We start from the raw sequence: 20439 nt of genomic DNA, 5'->3' as shown, positions 1-20439 counted from the left end.
CTGAGGAACCCATCTGCACCAGACCTGTGGGAGGTAAAGCCAAAGAACCACCTTGGAAGGCTAAGCACTGCCAGTCATCCATAGGAGCCTTGCCTTATCTTGGGCCACTTTCCTTCTGTGTGCCTTGGTTTCTTTCCCTGACTTCAACAGCCTGACTCTAAGGCTTCTCGATAGTCCTGGCATGGGGTCCCAGAGATGAGCCACAGCTTCTGTGGCGCCATGTCTACTCAGCCTCTTGGGCCGGAAGGTTAAGGACAGAGAAGGCTGCTTCCTAGCTGCAAGGTCCTGTCTAACCAGCTCCTCTGACAGCAGGCTGGAGCTGAGGACAGGGCCATCATAGATGAGGGGAGCCCTTCTTCCTCTGGTGCTATATGCATGGAAGAATCTTCTTTAAGGAAACAACATGAAAAAGAAATGAGGACAGGAGTCACCAGTATCCAAGAAGCTGAAGACAACTGCCAGCAGGGCCTCCATTCACCGACTCACACAGCCAAGCCCTTCACGTGGAGGAGGCGGAGGCAAGGGTTCTCAAATTCAAAACCAGCCCAGCAACTTGGTAGGACTCTGTCTCAAAAAAATTATATCTATCTATCTATCTATCTATCTATATATATATATAGAGAGAGAGAGAGAGAGAGATTGCTTGGTGGTTAGAGGCAATGGCTTGGAAAGCCTGGCGACCTGGGTCTGATTCCTCAGTACCTATGTGAAGGCAGGAGCAAAAAGCAGTGGGCTCCAACTGCACGCTGTTTACAGTGGCAAGACACCACGCTCTGCTTGCTCTCTCTAATTAATAAAAAAAATTTAAAAACATAAAAATAGCTCTGGATATAGCTCAGTGGTATTATATTTCCCTAGAATGTATGGGGTCCTGGGTTCAATCCCAGTCCCACTAAATAAGTATTCACACCAAAATATATAGCATTTGTCTGTCTGGTTCTGATTGATGTCACTGGTATGAACATGTCTGGAATCAGTGTGAGTGTGCAGATGAACCAGCCCAGTGCAAGTGCATGTTTCACTTAAACAGTAGATTCTAGCACTGATGTGCTGAACATTCTTCTCATGGTTATTCGTAGGAACCCTCTACTAGGAGTTCTGTAAAGGGTGTCCTGTTATGAGCCCAGCTGCTAGAATCACACCACAGGAAAGGGCCCCAGGGACTTGATTAAATGATTTAGTAAGTGTGTCACTGATCTGAAATGTACAGAAAAAAAAATACTTTTTTAACATCTGAAATAAAGGCGAGATTTAACCGTGGGTTTTTGTTTTGTTTTGGCTTTTAGTTTTGAGGCAAGGTCTCATTCTAGCCCAGGCTGACCTGGAACTCACTCTGTAGCCCAGGCTGGCCCTGAACTCAGCGGCTCCTCTTCCCTCAGCTTCCCAAGCACTGGGATTATAGGTGTGAACCACACCACACACTGCCATTAGTGACATTTAATAATTTAATTTTTCCTCTTTTGGCACATAAATGGTGTTCTTATAAGTGGTGTTCTAGATCCAATGGGGCACAGTAGGTCACAGTATAAGGCAGATTATTTATTCACTGTTAGCTTTCTTTTTCCCACCAGGAGAAGCTAATAGCGAACATGTCAGGGTCCCAGTGTGGGTTAACTGGAGTGATTATTTGTAGCACTTGGCAGCATGACAGAATGAGAGCTTCAAGCATCTTAGGTGTCTTTCTTATCGTGGTCATTAGCGTCTGCTCGTAAGAGAGAGAGAAGCCACCTACAGGATGAACGTACCCTCCATCCCTGTCCAAGCTCTGACCAACGAGCTTAGGCAGCAGGGAAGCTGGCTCATTTGGTGAGCAGGAGAAATTCTCTAATTCCAGCTGGGGTCTTTGTGACCTCGAGCAAAAGGGGACGTTTTATAAAAGATGTTCGTGAGACTGGAGCGGCTGGGGGTGCACGACTCAGTGGTATTTATAGCCAGTGCTTGGCATGTTTGAGGCTCTGGGTTTAATGACCAGCGCCGAAGGAAAAAAGTCAATTCTGCATTTGTCGTTGCCTTATTTTGTAGTTTAACCCTGGCAAACGATAGGTGCTTAAAAAAAAAGATTAGGTTAACCACAGCTAGACACAAAGCTACAACCATGAGTAGGTAGGTACAAAGCAAGCACCTTCTTTCTTTGCATTTACTTATTTCAGTCGAGTATTTTGTGGCCATTTGTGTCTATTCAGCTCTCCTTTGAGCTTCACTTCCAAGCTAAACAGCTCTCGCTAATCCCAGCGCACACCTCCCCGGTGCCAGCTGCCCGCGTCCGTCGGGGGCAGGCGGCGAGGTGTGCGCGGGCTGTTCTCACGCGGTAAGCGCACGCGGGGGTGTTTGACCGCACCAGCAGCCGCCACCTCTGCCACTCACTCTACTTGTTCTCTAAACCGGCTCTTTGGAGATTCCGTTTTAGGTAATTAAGACGAAGGAGTGCTTTGGAAACAGAAGTAAATTTTCCTGGAAACCCGCGTTCTTCACTTGCAACTTTTATTGGCAGACTTGGCGGCCAGTAAATGCATTCCTTGGCATCTTCCAGAATGTAATTCACCGATGAAGCAGCCTCGCTTTTTCGGTAAAGTGTACATCAATCTAAAGGAGCCGCTAGGCGGTGGAGAGGGACAGGACGCCTCTGGTCTGTGCCTAGGGGCCTGACCAGCTCCTTGGGATGGGACGGTCCAGTCGGGTCTCCGGGTCAGCGAGCGAGCGAGAGAAGCTGCCTGCGCGAGAACGCCAAGAGCCAGAGCCTAAGAGGACACCCGAAGCCGATCCTCCGGGAAGCCGGCGAAGGGGTGAGCCAGCCTGGAGACCGCGCAGAGCGGAGCCGCCGAGGAGCAGCTGAGGTCGGCAGGGGGCGCTCCGAGCACGCCAGCGCCGCGGCTCCGCCACCAGCTCCCAAGGCGCGAGGTCTGCCGGGGATCTGCGTCTCCGAGCCGAGGAGCGCACGCACGGGTTTGCCTGGTGGCCCTTCCACGTCGTTCCTTCTTTTCCGCCCGCGGTGGCCGGGAAGGGATGGAAACATGCAGAGGGCGGAAGGTGCTCCGTGTCCCCGGGAAGCATCCTCGAGCCTCTCCCCGAGGCCTGTTGCCCTGAGTCCAGATTATGCTTTGTGCCCGAAGAGGTGCAAACGCCCAGCTCCAGCCCGGGCCACGGCTCCTCGTGATGCCCCGGGCGAGGCCCAGCTCCAGGCGCCAAGCCAGACCGAGTGTGCGTCCCACTCCGGGGACTGGCGAAGTGCACCAGGGCGAACCTTCCAGAGCCCAGGTCATCTGCGCACGCCCAGGGGACTAGGGCGCAGAGGCCCCCTCGAAGGTCGCCCGGTGGAAAATAGATTTTCCGTAGCCCTGGTGCCTAGGTCATCCGGGCAGAACCCTGGGTCTGCCAGGGGCAGCCGGTCCACACTGGCCTAACAGTGCCAGAGCCCAGTGCGGGTCTGCGAGGCTGAGCGAACCCTTCCCCGCACCCGCGTTGCAGGAAGGCCGGCGCAGCAGACGCGAGGGCCGGCGCTAGCTCGCAGCCCGCAGTTTCTGGCTGTGCTGGTCTCTGGATTCTGCAGACCCGCCGGCATTTCACGTCGGCCTTGAGTGAACTGAGGCTGGGAAGTGACGGGGCCTTTGCCTTTCCAAGCCCTGAAACGCGGTTTCCGCCCTGGGTCTGCAGGGGACCTGCATGGGGAGAAACCGAGGCAAAAGCGCGGAGTTCCCAGCGCACGGTCTTTACACGGCGGGGTCTTGTTGGAGCTGACAGCTGGGCTCTTCAACTACGTCTTTGTAGAACAAGAAAGTCCCGGAGCAGATTCATGTCTTCCATGCTCTGTGGCCCCTTTATGGTTTAGCACTGCTCTGAACCCGGGATGCTCTGGGAGACTGGGGCATTCCAGCCGAGGGGCGACACGTGGGCCGACCAAGGGAATAACAAGCAGGTGTTGCTACCTCTCCCGGTAAGCAATTAGAGGGGCTATGGGGACTAACCTTCTTGGGGACTTGGAGGATGACATTAAATTATTCCATCATACAAAGTTCCCCTGGAGGACCGCCTGTAAATGGGCGGCTATCCGATTAATTCAATCATGAAGTCAGGCAATATAGATCATTTTGTCGTGAAAGTAATCGAAAGACAAACGCCCTTTTCGTTTATTGTGGGAATACTTTCTAAGACGAGGTTAAATTAGAAGAACCTCGTTACAAAACTTCTGCTTACAAATTCCTCAAGTCAGAGAAGGAAGTCCATCCGCCGGGAAGGAGTCTCAGCCACCCAGGTGTCTGGCCCGCGCCTCCTCCCTCTGCTGAAAAGTCACACCGGTGGCAAACGCTACCTGGTGGCCTGATGGTTTGGTAACGAATAACGGACACTGACACCAGGACATGCATCCTCTCCTGCTTCGGGTTGACTTGAAGATGGCCAAATGGAGAACTGAGGTCATTATCCAAATAGTTCAAAGACACCGCAAACGGACTAAGCGCCCCTTGTCTGTGGTGGCAGCCTCGTGGGAAGATTTATTGCATCAATGCACACACTTCACCTTCCCTTGCTCTTTCTGCAGCGACGGGGCGATGCTGGCGTGCAGCAGCCTCCCACCCGCGTGTGCCCAGCCCCCGGGAAGCCTTGCTCTGTGTCTGGCAGGCATGCTCCTTTCTGCCCCTCCTCAGCCTGCCCTTCTGGGTCCCGCAGCTCTGTCTGGGGCCTGGCGGGGGCCATGGGGCCAGCAGGAGGGATTCTGTTCCCTCCCCACATGCGTGGGCTTACAAAGCTGAACTCAGAGTTGAGGGCGTGGAGAAACCTGAAAAGCCGGGGCGGGGGACGTCAGTGGCTGTCCTGGGGAGAGGGGACCTGAGAGGTTCCAGAGGGGCCTCTCATGGCGAGGACAGACTGCACAGCCTGGGCCTGCGCCACACCTCTGGGAGTGAGTTTCTGCATAATTCCTACCATCTCTACTTTTCTCATAGAAGGAGCTAGAGCTCTTCCAGGCTCCTAACGACTCGGGACGTGGCTGGAATGCCGCCCTCGCCTCCCCCGCCCCCCTTTCCTGTAGTGTCACCAGTCCCCAGTCTGAGCCTTTCCCAGAGCGCTCGCCACGTCCCCCTTCCCAGTGTTTTTGTGCCGAGGGGCCCCCAGAGGCCTGGTTTTAAACATTGCTGTGACGTCACGCCCCCTCCTCAAAACTAAGAATTCTTCGGTGGTCCCCGGGAATTGTAACCCCGCCTGGCTGGTCAGAGAGAGGAATGAGGGGCGGGTACACCGAGCCTCGGTTCCACCAAGTATCCATTACCGCTGTCGCTTATGGGGCCTTCAGGCTGTGAAGTACTGTAGGTGTCTGAAAAGAGCCTTATGGTGTCCCGTGGGGCAATTCTGCCACTTGAGGTTTTACGGGAGACGAATGAGAAGCAAAAAAGAGGCACCCGAAAATGAAAACTACAGTTTGTTCCTCAAAAGACTATGTTTTGATTTTCAAACAACGCCAGTAACAACCATAATAAAAAAGTGAAGTGCTTGAAATACAATCAAACCGTTCACTGGAGATTTGCTTCCGAGTAAGTGTATAAACCCCAAATGTAAATATCTTTTCCTGGCGAAAATCCAGAGCTAAAGCATGGAAAGTTGGTCTTTATAAAACTGAACCCCTCCATTTTTTTTTCACATGCCAGATACTAATTTCTCAACGCAATTTTTATACCCAAAACCGGGAGCGGAGAACACTGCTGTTGTTCGATTAACTGTTTACAGAACAAGCTGTGTACACTTCCCTGGGCTTGTTTTTTTTTGGGGGGGGGGACCCGGGCAGGGGGAAAGCCGCCCAGCACACGGTCCCTTGCAGAGCCCCACCCGCTGGAACGTGGAAGCCCCACATTCGGAAAGTAAAGGAGTTGCTAAAAGCTGCATTCGTCTGCTTGCGCTGCTATCAGAGCAAACGCAATTTAAAGACCAAATGCCAAGGTGTTGAGGGTCATCGCTTTCTAACTGTCTCCTAGCTGAAGCCAGAGCTCGGAGGCTCGCCCTGGGAACTGAGGAGGCCTTCAACGTGCTAGGGGAGCTAGGCAGGAATTCCAGTTTCAAGCCTAGAGGCTTTCATCACCACCATCCCCCCTCCATCCAAGTATCTCTAGTCATCACCGACTACTGCCCCTCCTGTGACAAATGTGGCGCTTCTCCCAACCCACCAGTGAATTGGTCTTGCAAACAGCCGGGGAAGGGGGTCTCCAGTGAGCCAAGTGTGCAGCAGGCTGAGGCAACTATCTTCCTGGGTGGAAGTGAGTGTAGGAGAAGGAGAGCAAATTTTAGAAACCATAAGTCATCTCCTTCCTTTGACACAAGTGTCCATTTTAAAACACAATTTATGTACTTTTTAAAAGTTCCAGTGACACAGAGCTGTACTGGCTACACAAGTGGGCATCCTTAATGTCTACCAACCGAAGTTGTAATTGTGATTTTTGTACATACGTGACGAAGGGGGGATTCAAGCTGAAGCCAAAGGGGGGGTCCCAGCAAGTCCTCGACTTGTCAGAACTCAGAGAAGTACAAAGGTGTAAACTGCATCACATATACTTTTTCATAGGCTCCCAAACCCACGCTCGCCCGGATTGTACCAAACGACTTAGTGACCAAAGTCGCCAAAGGGTCTTTTCTAGAACAGTTGCTGAAATGCAGGCCAAGGGAGGCCCATCCCTTTCCTGTTCCTTCGCGCCCCTCCCCTGCACCTCACGTCTCCGGATCCCATTCCCGTCACTCAGAGATTGCAAGTCTCTCTTGAGCACACGCACTAACTAGTATGGGGGGGGGTCTTCCTGTACTCATCCCTCTGGAATCGAATCAGAGCCCTGGCTCCAACCCCGCCATTGTCTCCGCGAGCGGGTGGAGATGGAGATTGGCTTGGGGAAGCATTAAGCTCTAGGACGTAGTTTATTTGGTTCTTGTCATCACACCTGCTCATATCTCAGTGCCTACAACCTGGCTGCCCCTTAGAACCGAAATGTACCCAACGGACCAGAGGAGGCGGCAGCAGCTCTGCGAGGAGACTCCTGCAGCGCCCGAGGCCCGCGGCCTGCCTGTAGCTACCAAAGGCTCTGGGCGCCCACGAGACTGGGGCCCGCATCGTGGGAGGCAGGGTCTACCCATAGGGGGGGGACTGTCCCCTCTCCTTATTTCGACTAGAGAGTGGGACAGCACCTTCCTCACTGTAAACTGTGACTGACCCTTGGGCCGGAATCGAAAACCTCCAGGTGGGGCAAATAGGGATGTGGGTTTATTCCGGTGTGACAGACGCTGCATACATGCCGGGACTAGGCATGGGGAGGCCAGGGGACGGGCGGAGGGGCAGAGAGGGCCGGAAACCCCGGCTCTGAAGCCAGCCACGTCGGGAAAGGAATGGGGCCGAGCCAGGGCGAGGCGGAGCTCGAGGGCTCCGTGGACATCTGGGAGTGGTGGACGGAGAAAGGCTCAGCGTGGGCCCCCCTTCGCCCCACCCCACCCCGCCCCGCTCGCAGGACCTGGGCAGACTGGAGGAACAATGCGAGTCCCTGAGGATGGCAGGGAGTAAGAAGCTGTGTCTGGCGGCGACCGAGTGGGCGCGGGGCCGCAGCGGCGGCGGGCTGCGGCCGGGGTCGCGGGCTCAAGGCCCAGGCGGCCGGCGCGCGTGTGGTCAGCCCCGCGGTCCTCGGGCCGCCGGGCGCGGGCTGGCGGGGCCCGGCCTCCGGCTCATTCAGAGGCGGCTCTCGCTTCCCATTGGCTGCCGCCTCCGTGGCGGGGCGGGGCTCCGCTGCCCGGAAAAAAATGTAACTGCGTAAAAAAGTCCTCGCCGGGGTGACGGATGCTCAAAAGTTCAGAAGTTTTCCCAATGCTTCCTTAAGCGGCCGGTGCTAGAGAGACCGCGAAAAGGTGACGCGGGGGCCCGGGCAGGCGGCCGGCGCGCTGCCCCCGCCCCTGGTTATTTGGCCGCCGCTGCCAGCAGCCCGAGCGAAGTCTCCGGGAAGGCGCAGGCGGCGTGGCGAGAAGGGCGCCTGCTTGTTTTCACTCGGGGCTCCTTTTTCCCCCTCTTCGCGCCTGGAAGTTGCTGTGCTAGTTCCTCCGGGGCGTCGTCGCGAGCCCTGTGTCCTCGTTGCGATCCTCGCTCGCGCCCGGCGCGGGACCGGAGGGGCGCCGGGAGAGGCCGCGCGGCCCGGAGGCGGCGGCGGCGGCGGCCGGGCCACAGGCGGGCCGGCGGGAGCGCGGCGCGGCCGGGACTTGGACTGACTTGGACTCGGCGGCCGGCGCGGCGCGGCCCGGCCCGGGCGAGGGTGGGGGGCGGCGGGCGGCGCGGGGCGGCGGCGAGCCGGGGCCATGCAGGCGCGCTACTCCGTGTCCAGCCCCAACTCCCTGGGAGTGGTGCCCTACCTCGGCGGCGAGCAGAGTTACTACCGCGCGGCGGCGGCGGCGGCGGCCGGGGGCGGCTACTCGGCCATGCCGGCGCCCATGAGCGTGTACTCGCACCCGGCGCACGCCGAGCAGTACCCGGGTGGCATGGCCCGCGCCTACGGGCCCTACACGCCGCAGCCTCAGCCCAAGGACATGGTGAAGCCGCCCTACAGCTACATCGCGCTCATCACCATGGCCATCCAGAACGCCCCGGACAAGAAGATCACCTTGAACGGCATCTACCAGTTCATCATGGACCGCTTTCCCTTCTACCGGGACAACAAGCAGGGCTGGCAGAACAGCATCCGCCACAACCTCTCGCTCAACGAGTGCTTCGTCAAGGTGCCCCGCGACGACAAGAAGCCGGGCAAGGGGAGCTACTGGACGCTGGATCCGGACTCCTATAACATGTTCGAGAACGGCAGCTTCCTGCGGCGGCGGCGGCGCTTCAAGAAGAAGGACGCGGTGAAGGACAAGGAGGAGAAGGACCGGCTGCACCTCAAGGAGCCGCCGCCGCCGCCCGGACGCCAGCCCGCTCCCGCCCCGCCGGAACAGGCCGAGGGCACCGGGCCCGGGCCGCAGCCGCCACCCGTGCGCATCCAGGACATCAAGACGGAGAACGGTACGTGCCCCTCGCCGCCCCAGCCCTTGTCCCCGGCCGCCGCCGCCGCCGCCGTGCCCAAAATCGAGAGCCCCGACAGCAGCAGCAGCAGCCTGTCGAGCGGGAGCAGCCCCCGCGGCGGCCTGTCGGCGGCGTCGGCGCGGCCGCTGAGCCTGGACGCCGCGGAGCCCGCGCCCCCGCCGCCGCCCGCGCCGCACCACGGCCAGGGCTTCAGCGTGGACAACATCATGACCTCGCTGCGGGGGTCGCCGCAGGGCGCGGCCGGCGAGCTGGGCTCGGGCCTCCTGGCCTCGGCCGTGGCGTCGTCGCGCGCGGGCATCGCGCCCCCGCTGCCCCTGGGCGCCTACTCCCCGGGCCAGAGCACCCTCTACAGCTCCCCCTGCAGCCAGAGCTCCGGCGCGGGTGGCTCCGGCGCGGGCGGCGGCGGGGGCGGCGGCGGCGGCTCGGGGGGCGCGGGCGGCGCAGGAACCTACCACTGCAACCTGCAGGCCATGAGCCTGTACGCGGCCGGAGAGCGCGGCGGCCACTTGCAGGGCGCTCCGGGGGGCGCGGGCGGCTCGGCCGTGGACGACCCCCTGCCCGACTACTCGCTGCCCCCGGTCACCAGCAGCAGCTCGTCGTCCCTGAGTCACGGCGGGGGCGGCCAGGAGGCCGGCCACCACCCTGCGGCCCACCAAGGGCGGCTCACCTCGTGGTACCTGAACCAGGCAGGTGGAGACCTGGGCCACTTGGCGAGCGCGGCGGCGGCGGCGGCCGCCGCGGGCTACCCTGGCCAGCAGCAGAACTTCCACTCGGTGCGCGAGATGTTCGAGTCGCAGCGGATCGGCTTGAACAACTCTCCCGTGAATGGGAATAGTAGCTGTCAGATGGCCTTCCCAGCAAGCCAGTCGCTGTACCGCACGTCCGGGGCTTTCGTCTATGACTGTAGCAAGTTCTGACTTCTCCAGCTCCTCACCCCCCCTCACCTCAAAGCCAAACTGAACGGTATCCCAACGCAGGAACAGCTGAAGGGACCCAGCAATGCAAAATCGAAACTAAAAACACCTAATTTTTAAAAACTTGAGAAAATTCAGTACACCAGCGAACAGAATTCCTCCCCAAATTCAACTCACCAGCACCACCGTCTCAAAGAAAATCTATTTTCTTAAAAGGTATATGCAGAGCCTCTTCTACTTTGCCTTATCTAAGTAACCCAAACCGTAAACTATTTTGTACAGAGACAGCAAAATCATGGTTTATTAATGGACAGTGTTACTCCAGATAACACGTAAGTTCCTTCTCGCTTTCAGACATAGCTCTCTCCAGCTCCTTCCTCCCGCTTCCCAGCTTCTGCCCTGCCTTTTACCTGTAAGATAGTGCTTCTTCCTATGTTGAAAGGAGGGGGAAAGTCCCCTTTTATGAAAATCGCTTTCTTTTTATTCATGGACTTGTTTTAAAATGTAAATTGCAACATAGTAATTTATTTTTAATTTGTAGTTGGATGTTGTGGACCAAACGCCAGAAAGTGTTCCAGAAGCTGGAGTTCATTGTCTGAGAATTTAAGTGCTTACCCTATAGTGATAAAAGGAGAACTGTATTAATCTTATTCTAGCATCCTTTCCTTTTTGTTGAACATATTCATTGTTTATTAATAAATTGTCATTCAGTTTGAATGAGACCTATATGCCTGGATATTTTAATACAGCTTTAATATAAAGAAGACATTTCAGAGCAAAAATACTAGGAGTTGCATATTCGCTAACTCTCTGAAATATGGAAAAAATCCTCTTTTACTCCATGTCAAATTTCTCTAAAATTTTTGTTTTTTAGTTTCTCTCTCCCCCTTCCCAGCATCTTCTGTGAAATGTATTATGTAGTCAACTTGCTTTGTGACTAGTAAAAAAAAAAAAAAAAAAAAAAAAAAAAATTTCCTAAACAGGTCTGGGTTGGCATATAAACAAATACTTTTTCTAGTAATAACAGAACATGATTTGGCGATTTTAAACCCATGAGTCAGCAACAGTGCTACAGTGTGGAGATGCAGATGTAGCTCAAGACAGATGGTATCAGCTCCTGCACCCCATATAAACTGCAGTGAGTATTAAACAGTCCTGTGTGCCAGGTGATGAATAGATTTTTTTTTCTACTAACTTCAGTCCTTTGTAAGAGGCAAAATAAACCAGTTTCTAAATATGTATGCAACTCATGTACATTGCAGTTCTTCATGGACCACATAGAAGGATTGTCTAAAAACGTAAGTGTACTGTGGATGGAAAAGGATATTTAATCTTAGGGACACTTTTAGAAGATATGTCTGTAGAACAATTATTTTTGGAAAGGATTTAAAGCAATAACAAAGGAGAACATTTTCGTCTAGGGTGGTTTCTTTTCAAACCAATTTTTCTTGTTAATTTACAGTTAAACCTAGGGGGCAGTCTGGATTGGCCCTTCCCCCCTTTTGTAAATAAGCCAGGAAATGTAATAAATTCATTATCGTAGGGTGATCTGCCCTGTCAATCAGACTTGGGGAGATGGCGACTTGATTACAGACATTCAGGCCTTCGGTTTGTTTTCGAGATAATGCAGGCTCCTATCTGCCGATCCTATCTCGCGGCAACACTTAAGCAGTAATTGCTGTTGCTTGTTGTCAAAATTTGATCATTGTTAAAGGATTGCTGCAAATAAATACACTCTAATTTCAGTCAAAAACTGACTTACGTGGCCTCTGATTCACACTGTTCCCTCCCCCAGAGCTGTAACCTAATAGCCAGGGAAGATCTCTCCTGCGCTGGCTGGGAGTCTGCTTGGGGCTGGCCGGCTGGGGCTGGCCTCACTGCTGAATTTCAATCTTCCTGGGCTGTCCCAGCCGTGGGTCCTCGTCTACTTAGACCTCCTCGGCTTACCCTTTTCTGGGGACGGGGTGAGAACAGGCGACGGTGAAGCATCCACTGACAAATTTCTTACAGTTGCTTCTCTGCTCTACTCCCCACTGTAGGAAGTTAGGCGTGCAGCTGGGATTTGTGCCCCAAAAGTTTGTTGGCCTGAAGCTGAGCTGTCAAAGCCTGTCTGCGGGACCTGCAGCAGGTGACTCACGGCCCGGTTCCCACCGACGAGTAGATGGATCCGCGGGCCGGGCGGGAGCCGAGACAGCTTAGAGTATCCCCTTCTTCTGTTAGGATAGGGGTGGCACGTGAGATGAAGACCCGCGGCCAGTAGCTTTCCAGCTGAGGCGTCTGTCCGCGGCCGGGCCCTTCAGAGTCGCGTGGGACCCCGACGCCAGCCTCCCGGACGCCGCCCAGGGCCGGGAACGCTCCGCGGCTAATGAGCTGTAATTACCCGCGGCGGCGGGCCGACTTCTGTTTGCGGCTTCCTCCTCCCCCGCGCGCCCCCGCCTCCAGTTCCCGCTCGCGTCTCCCCAACCTGCTCCCAAAATAAGTTGTTTGGGGAGAAAATAGAGTCCAAGGAGACCTTTGTTTTTGTTTGATGAGTGAATCACAGGTAGAGTCGGTGTGCCGGGAAGATCGCGCCGAGCATTAGGTGACGCGGGGCCGGCGCGTGGACGTGGTCGGCACGCGGAGCGCCTCGCTCCCTTCTGGCCCCGCGGCGGCCCAGGCCTCCCTTTTCCTCCTCGCTCCCCGCCTTTGTTTTGAAGACACACGTGTGTTTGGGAGCCCGGCGCGGGTGGAAAGGTCTTAGGCACTCCGTTGCTCACGAGTGACAGCGGGTCCCGCGGCCTCGGCAGGCGCAGGGAGCCGCTCCGCGAGTGCACGACCGGCGAGCAGCGCGCCGGGATCCTGGTCGGTCCGGGCCCCGCTGCGCCCGGCGTGCCCGGGAGGCCTCCCCGACAGGGCTGCGTCCAGACCCGCTGCGCGAGGCTGCGGGGCCAGGGGTACGTTTGACTAGGCTGTGGCCCTGCGGGGAGCCTAATGGACCGAGGGCGTGCGGGCTGCCCCGGGCGCTCCACGTACCCGCGACTCCCCAAGTCTCCTGGACCTACGCTTTGTCCCAATTGCGGCCGCAGCCGACCCCGACCTGGGCCCAGCTGGCCCGGGGAACCTGGTGGCGAGGGAAAGAGTAGATGGCTCCAGCCCTAGACCAGTGGCCTGTGGGTGCCCCTTTCCCTTTGTGGGCCTTGCGAGGGGCTGGGCCCAGTGTGAAAAAGTCCCTTGTCGCAGTTCCTGGGAGTGTTTTCATGCTGGGCCAAAAAAAGAGAGAGATTCTTCTTTTTGCTCTCTTCTGTTTGAAGGTTTGAAAAAATTAGGCACTGAAGACGTATGTATCCAAAAAGGTGTTTTTGGTATACAGGGAATTATTTCTGCGGACGTTTCCTATACAGTAGTTCCGTGTTGTGTGTGAATGGAGGCAGAGGAGGTCTACCCATGATTGTGCTTCTTAAAACCACACACAGTGAAATTTTCTATTTGCTTTTGAATTATATTCAATTTAAGAACAAAAATCCAATTTCTGTCGGCCTTATATAATGTGGGATTATTTATTCCTTGGTAGTTTGCACATCTGATTTGCAGTTTTTACTGCAAATTCGTTTGTAAAACCTTGATATGTTAACCAATAGCCAGTACAATTGGAAATTCGCTTGTTGCTGGTGGGCAGGACCTTGGTGGGGAGTGTGTTCATTTTGTAAATTGCCTCTAGAAAGCTTTAGGATTGTGTTCGGTCCACTAAGTAGAAGTTGGGGTTCATTTGTTTTCTTAGCAATTCCTATGCAAACAACAGCATGGGACCTGCCATATAAAAATTTGAATTTGGCTTGTTATGCGAGTGGCAGCCGCACATGCTATTTTCCAGAGTGAATTAGTAGGCTTTTTTTCAACAAGCTGCATGTAAACAAGCATACATTTTATAATTTATCATTCCACACAGTCTGCGTCATTGATAATGGAGTAATAATAGATTGTAGAGAAACAGGACTCAATCGTACTGGTTCCCTGTGAGCTCTTGGCTGTTTACTGCTGGTCAGAAATAAAGAGCATCTTACTGCCCTTTTGGGCTTTACCAGACTTTAACAAGTGAGGAGAAAAATGTGGCCCCTTTTCTTGTTCACACTGGGTGAGGGGAGTCATTTTAAGATGGAGGGCCATTAGTTTTGTTTTTAATAGTGCAGAATAGTTCCAGGCTCTGGACTCTGCTCATTTTGGCCACTTAGCCTGACAGCCTTAAGGCAACCTTACTGATCCAGGCCTCAACTACCTACACCACATTCTCTGAGGCTGTCATTGGCACCCAAGCAGGGCTCCTAAAGTGAGTTTCCTTCTCTCCCACCCCATCTTGGATTCTGAAAGGTGTGTGTGTGGGGGGGGGTGCATTTGCTTTGGAGTCTGCACTCCGGAATCACTTACCTGAGTATTGCCTAGTGTTACAGGGTCTTCAGTTTTACTCTTCCCCACTCATTTCATGCATGCTGGTTTACATAGGCATTAACTTTCCTGCCCAGTCATAAACAAATACTCTTTTAGGGACAAGAGTGAGGGTATCTAAGTAATAAAGCTGGCCAGGCAGGATAGACTATTATTTGGTGGCAGCAGTCACTCCTAGCCCAACATGACTGGGGCTTGGGGAGAAGGGATGCAGAGGCCTATCCACCCAGTTACAGACTAGGCGCAGACAGAGGGGTCCAGAGAGCTCCCATCAATGTATTCAGGCAGTGGATACTGGGCAGAAAAGGAAATCTATGAAGACTTGCCAAAGGATCCAGATGCCAGCTGTGGAAACCCCACTTCCCTGGAATCTATTTGGATTTTAACACAGCCCAAAGCTTCCCACCTGCACAGAAGTTCCTTTGCTATTAGAGCTCTATCTTATCTAGAGACTTCTGTGTCCCAACTCCCTGTATCTCAGCACCGTCTTTCCCGCACGTGTGCAATGTGATCATTGGATTCTGTTCCTTTGTGTTGATGTCCTGCTGTCTCTTTTGTTTTTCCCATAGAAAGTCGTGGGGCTCCCGGTTTACCTGGACTGGGCAGTCTCACTCTCAGCCTGTACTACCCCTCTGGCTCCAGTGCCTGCCCACTGCTATCCTTGTGATGCCTCCGTGACCACGTTCTCACCAAGGCAGAACAGAGCTGAGGCCTCACGGGAGCAGGAGAGGAAGGTTCTGGGTTCCAGTCAGATTGGGAAAGGAACAATTACTCAATTAATTTTAGTTAAAGCCCATTCAGGAGAATGAAAGCTGTCCCCAGCAACGTTCTCCATGTGATTAGGAGTGGAAAATTGAGCAAAATGCACCATGTCCATCTTATTGGAAACCGGAATAAGGCACAGAGCACGCAGAGACTTAAGACGTTTGTTGCCTTCTTGCCCATCTTACCTTGCTCCAAAGAAATTCTGTTTTGTATTAGTTTTTTTTGTTTACTTGATGTTTTCCTTCACTGATTTTAAATTTGTAGCATATTGAGCGTATTATAGGCGATGCAGTAGGATCTGGAATTTCCTTGCATATGGGCTGAGGCTCCCGGGAGAGGAGAAGTTGGTCTGGGTCTGCCCGGACTTTAGATTGGGTCTGACATAGCTTCCAGCTCAGAATTTCCAGGTCTGGGTTCCTGAAGTGATTTAGAAGCCTCAGCTGTCCTTTTGCAGATCCTTTGACCTCAGATGGCCTCCTCTTCTTCCAAAGAGCCTCTTCTGCCCTAGGGCTCTTTCAAGACCCCTTGTGGCGCCATCACACCTAACTTCCCAGCCGCCCTTTAAAGTGGCTCCTCGGAAGGGGACTGGGCAAGCTGTTCCCTTGCCCCTAAGTCAGCATAGCTTGGCCTACTTGGGTGGGCATGGGAGAAGTCATTTGTGAACTCAGTAAGCCAGAAACAGGTGGGTGGCCATGGCTGATCAGTTGAGACCTTTTGCTTGCCCTGGGTGGTGGGACTTGAGGTAGAAGAGGCTCAAGGGAGGGTCCGCGGTTCATGAGATAAGTGTGGGAAATGAAGAGGTTCGGAAGGCTTTGGGGGGGGAATGAGAGACCCCATTCCCTCCCCATTTCCTACTCTAGGGAAAAAGCAGGAAAACCAACACATTTAGTGCCATTAACTCTTAAGGCCTCCGCATTTCCTTCAGTATAAAAGCCCTCACTGGTTCCTGAGGCTGTGTGCGGGCCTCCTTAATGGCCGCAGGCATTCTAGCCGAACTGGGGTGGGGAGTAGAGTGGCAATTGGATTCTTTAAAGTCGGCTGGTAGAAGAGAAACGAAAACTTTGTTCTTTTAGTTGAGCAAAATATGAGCCTGATAGCGCGCAAAGGGGCCCTCTCAGGCCTGCTCTGGGAGCTCTGTGCTCTGGCTGAGGCTGTATGCTCTGAGCCTCCCAGCTGGCAGCTCAGCGGCTTTCAGGTTCTGCAGGGCATCCACCAGCCGTTTTAGGAGCTCACAGTGCAACGGATGAACAGCTAGAGACATTTCTCGGATTCTAAAGATGAGATATTACCACTTGCTACTAAGGCCATGCTGGCCATTGAGAAAGGAGTGGGCACCCCAGCCAGTGTCCAGTGAGGAGCTCAGCAGAGAAACATCATTTGGTTCCCACTGCCAAGGGCAGGCTTGGTGGTATATTTTCCCCAGAGAACCGTTGGGCGTGGGGGTGCGACGGCCGGGGTCAGTAGCCCCGCTCTCTGTGCAGCCCCTATGCCCCCCACTCCCGCAGGTCAGCGCCCACAGACTATCTGGGGGGTGCAAGGCAGTGGTTTGCAGCGAGTGTGTTTGGTGTTTGGTAAGAGAGGAAGAATGTGGTATTTCCTGCATTTGTCCGCTGGTTCCAGGGCAGGTCTGTCCGCGACCTGGCTTTGGGACCTGGGCAGCGGTAAAGGCCTCTCTGCCCGCTGGTGCGGCAGTAGCGTACCCCTGCGGGCGCTGCTGGGGAAGTGGTACCTCAGGAAAGCCTGGCCAGCAGGCCCTTCCCAGCCAGCTTCCTCGCCATAAAAAGCCAGGCTCCAGCCGAGGTCCTGACCCCTTCCAAATATACATTCACTCGGTGAGGCCGTGAGGCCGCCACTCCAGCCCAGGCCTGGGGCTGCGCAGCTTCCTCTCTACACTCGGAGCCCAGGATTGGTGGAGGAGCCGATGTTTGCCACCCCAGCTCCCCAGCTTTGGGGCAGTTGGCCCGCAGGCACCTCCTCAATGGTGGCGCATGTGTAAAACACTCTGGCATGCATAAAACACACTGGCAGAGTCGGGGCCATGGCAGTGAGGGTTTCTCCTTTGTAAGACTGTCCTTCCTCATCATCTCACCTTTGCTGGACTCCAGGGTTGGGAAGCCAGAGTCTGTGAGAACCCTGGACATATGCAGCACCCGCAGGGCAGGGCCAGTGGCAGTCAGCTGGTACAATGGCTCTTTCATGATCGAGGCTGGGAAAGCCAGAGACTCAGAGCAAGCGGAGGTCGCACCCAGAGGTAGCGAACAGGGAGTCTCAGCAGTCAGTGATCTTCAGCGAAGCTGTAGCAAATGGGCCGGTGGTGCGGTGCGGCCAGCTGTGGACACCATGCAGGCACCCTGGAAGGGGAATTCAGAGATCAAAGGGGCAACTGAGGCTGGGCATCCACTCTGTATAACCCTTGGCCCTGGAGGAAGGACTGGAGTGAAGATTAGGCCTCAGGCCAGGAGGGTGGTGGTGGTGGTGGTTAGGTTTCAGTTGTCTATGGGTTTGTAACAGATGCAAGAACAGGAATGAAGGTTGGGTGGGCCCTGGGAAAGATCTTGGCTACATAGAGCTCAGTTCTGGTGCACTGAACTGGCCTGAGAGTGATGCGGTAGCAGCCTTGCTGGCCTAGGACAAAGAAAATGGCTTGAGGTTTGGGGGCACGCATAACCCAACAGCGCCTATCTGGGTGTGTGCTCCAGGCAGCAAGATGAGTGTGAAGGAGGGGCTGGTTGCTGGGAGTACAAGGCCTCAGGCCCTAGGCATAAGACGGGCTCAAGTCTTCCTACTGAGAGAGGCTGAGTCCCAGAGTGTTCTCAGTAAGCCAAGGCTGTGGAGGATGGGCCAGCTCTAAGGACATCCTTATGTCCTAGTCATTGTTGTGGTCTGTGAAAGTTCTCAGCACCCCCCCCACCCCCCACCCCCCGCCCCCCGCCAGTGAGGAAAACCCCAAGTTTTGATGAGGTGCTGATGACATGTTGGGACTTCTCTTACAAACAGATATGCACACAATCTGGGTGGGAAAACACCTCCCTCCCCCCACGACATCCACCAATCAAGTAAGGAAGCAGTGCAGGCTGGAAGACATAGCCTGGAAACTTGGTGCAGGTCAGCACTGAGGCTTCCTAGTTAGCATCTTCAGGTACAAAGAGGTGCGGGGGTGGGGGGAGGCGGTGGCTATGAGTCTCTCTCTTTTTCCCTCCTGCCCTTCTTTCTTTCTCTCCCTCTCCCTAACCTAGAAAATTGTTTGCAAACAATGCACTTAAGGTTATGTACGTAGAGGTCTGTGAGTGGGCCCGTGCTCTCCTGTGTGCCATGCCAGGAAAGCCCTCCCCCACGGAACTATAGCCCCAGAACTCAGACTATTATTTGATAATGAAAATTTAAAGTGATGCTGCCTGGTTCTAGTTTGAAAGACAGGATAAAGCACATTTACTGTGGCCCATCATGTCAGGCCAGAGTTAGATGTGGTATTGGTAAAGGTGATGAAGAGGGCTCAACGTGAGGCTGAAGCAGTTTGAGACCTATCCCTCACTGGGCCCATCATGAAGGCTGGTCGATTTGCCTGTCTTCCTCAGCAGTGGTTTTTTTTTTTTTTTTTGATTTTTTGAATTTTTTTGAGGTAGGGTCTCACTCTAGCCCAGGCTGACCTGGAATTCACTATGGAGTCTCAGGGTGGCCTCGAACTCTCGGCGATCCTCCTACCTCTGCCTCCCAAGTGCTGGGATTAAAGGCGTGCGCCAACACGCCCAGCCCTCAGCAGTGTTTTGCAGAGCACTATCTCCTGATGCACTGAGCATTCTCCTTCAGAGCTGTAGCCCGTGTTCTCAGTGCCTGTGCCTACCCAGCTGCAGAACTGTCTAGCCACAGCGTGCCCTGCCTCTCTCTCTCTCTCTCTCTCTTTTTCTCAGAACTCCTCAGGATAAAGGACAGCAGATACAGCCCAAGACTGGCCCAGCAGGCAGACCTGAAGGAAAGCGAGGGAAATGTTTTATAATACCTAAAATGAATATCAAAAGTTTACAAAGCAGGACAAAAGAAAGTTTGAAGGACATATAAAAAAAATTACTAAAATTGAGACTAGAGATAGAAGCAGCCCTTTAGTAAGGTCCAGAAGGATGGCAACCATGGAATTCAGCACAGAAAGTTGGTACTGAAGCAAATCTACTTTTCTTCAACACTCATCAGGAAGCCAAGGGAGCTCCCACTGTGGCTGAGGGCAAGCCTGGTGACAAGGCTGCAATTTAAAATATTTCCCTTCAGAAACTGATGCTTACGCCCAGTTGGCTCCACTGGAGTTGCACTGAATCCTGCCCAGGGTCTCCTGATTCTCCCTGAGGAGCTCATTATGGCTTGGGGCTAGAAAGCCACAAAGCGCTGAATTAAACAGGCCCACTGCAGGCTTAACAGGCCCCTGGAATGGCGTCTTCTGGGTGTGGGATGACCAACTTAGGTGGTCAAAGAGAGGGTGGACCTGTCCACCAGGGTCAAGTCTAAAAACCACATGATTATTTTTGACATTTGTGAATGTGTATAACAGTGAATTGAGTTTGCACATATTTGTGTATGGGATGCCACATTTGTGAGTCTGTGAATGTATTTGTATTTGTGAGTGAGTTGTTGTGTCTGATATGTGCATGGCAATGCGTGCCCACATGTGATGGTGTATGCCCACCACCTGCCAGTCCTGGAGGCCCTGCCTACCAGCGACCATCTGCTTCTAATTAGCAGCATACCTCTTAGGAGCAGAGACAGCAGGCAATCCTTGGGATGGCTTTTGAGAGTCAGGTGGGCTAGCCCAGGCCACCCCAGTTCTGCTCTGTGGGGGCTGAGGCCACCTTAGCCAATATGCTTTAGCAGCACAGGGCACCCCACAAAAGCTCTGGTCCTTTCCCAGATTAAAACCTGCCTGTGAAGACATTCAGAAATCATTCACATGCACTCACATGCATGTGCAAAGGCTGGAATGCCATTCCCTGAAAAATTTTTATTTTGTTTTGTTTGGAAGGGGAGTGGAGGGAAGACGAGTCCTGACCTAATCTGTTCTAGGCCAGAGACTACTTCATAAAGACCCTTGCTGGCTCTTTGGGGTGTTTTGCACACTTTTATGTCACCCTTCCCAGAACTGCGCAGCACACAGCTCTGGTGCAGGCCTGTGGTTACAACCCAAGCACATAAACCATGCACTCACTGAAGCTGGATCCTGGAATATGAGGCTGGACATTAATCCTTGTTTTTAGAACTTCCAATTAACACTGGTGTTGTTCATACACAAGTACAATGGCATACATGAGGCACTGGATACAATTGGTAGAAAGAATG

At 54.0% G+C, this 20439-nt stretch overlaps 1 protein-coding gene across 1 annotated transcript; it reads left to right on the top strand.

Annotated features, from left to right (window-relative positions):
* Window positions 1-8304: 8304 nt before the first annotated feature.
* Foxc1 (forkhead box C1) lies at window positions 8305-10910 on the top strand. Its single transcript, XM_045136337.1, has one exon. It carries the CDS (start codon window positions 8305-8307, stop codon window positions 9937-9939), a length of 1635 nt encoding a protein of 544 aa, XP_044992272.1. The 3' UTR covers window positions 9940-10910.
* Window positions 10911-20439: the final 9529 nt, after the last annotated feature.

Source organism: Jaculus jaculus, chromosome 17 (genome assembly GCF_020740685.1).
Source record: "Jaculus jaculus isolate mJacJac1 chromosome 17, mJacJac1.mat.Y.cur, whole genome shotgun sequence".
In the NCBI taxonomy this organism is placed as follows: Eukaryota; Metazoa; Chordata; class Mammalia; order Rodentia; family Dipodidae; genus Jaculus; species Jaculus jaculus.
Note: the sequence above shows the minus strand (reverse complement) of the source record. Positions and strands in the feature narration are given on the sequence as shown.

Bases quoted from the DNA above. Each gene is read 5' to 3' on its own strand.
- Foxc1 (XM_045136337.1), top strand. From the start codon at position 8,305: ATGCAGGCGCGCTACTCCGTGTCCAGCCCCAACTCCCTGGGAGTGGTG.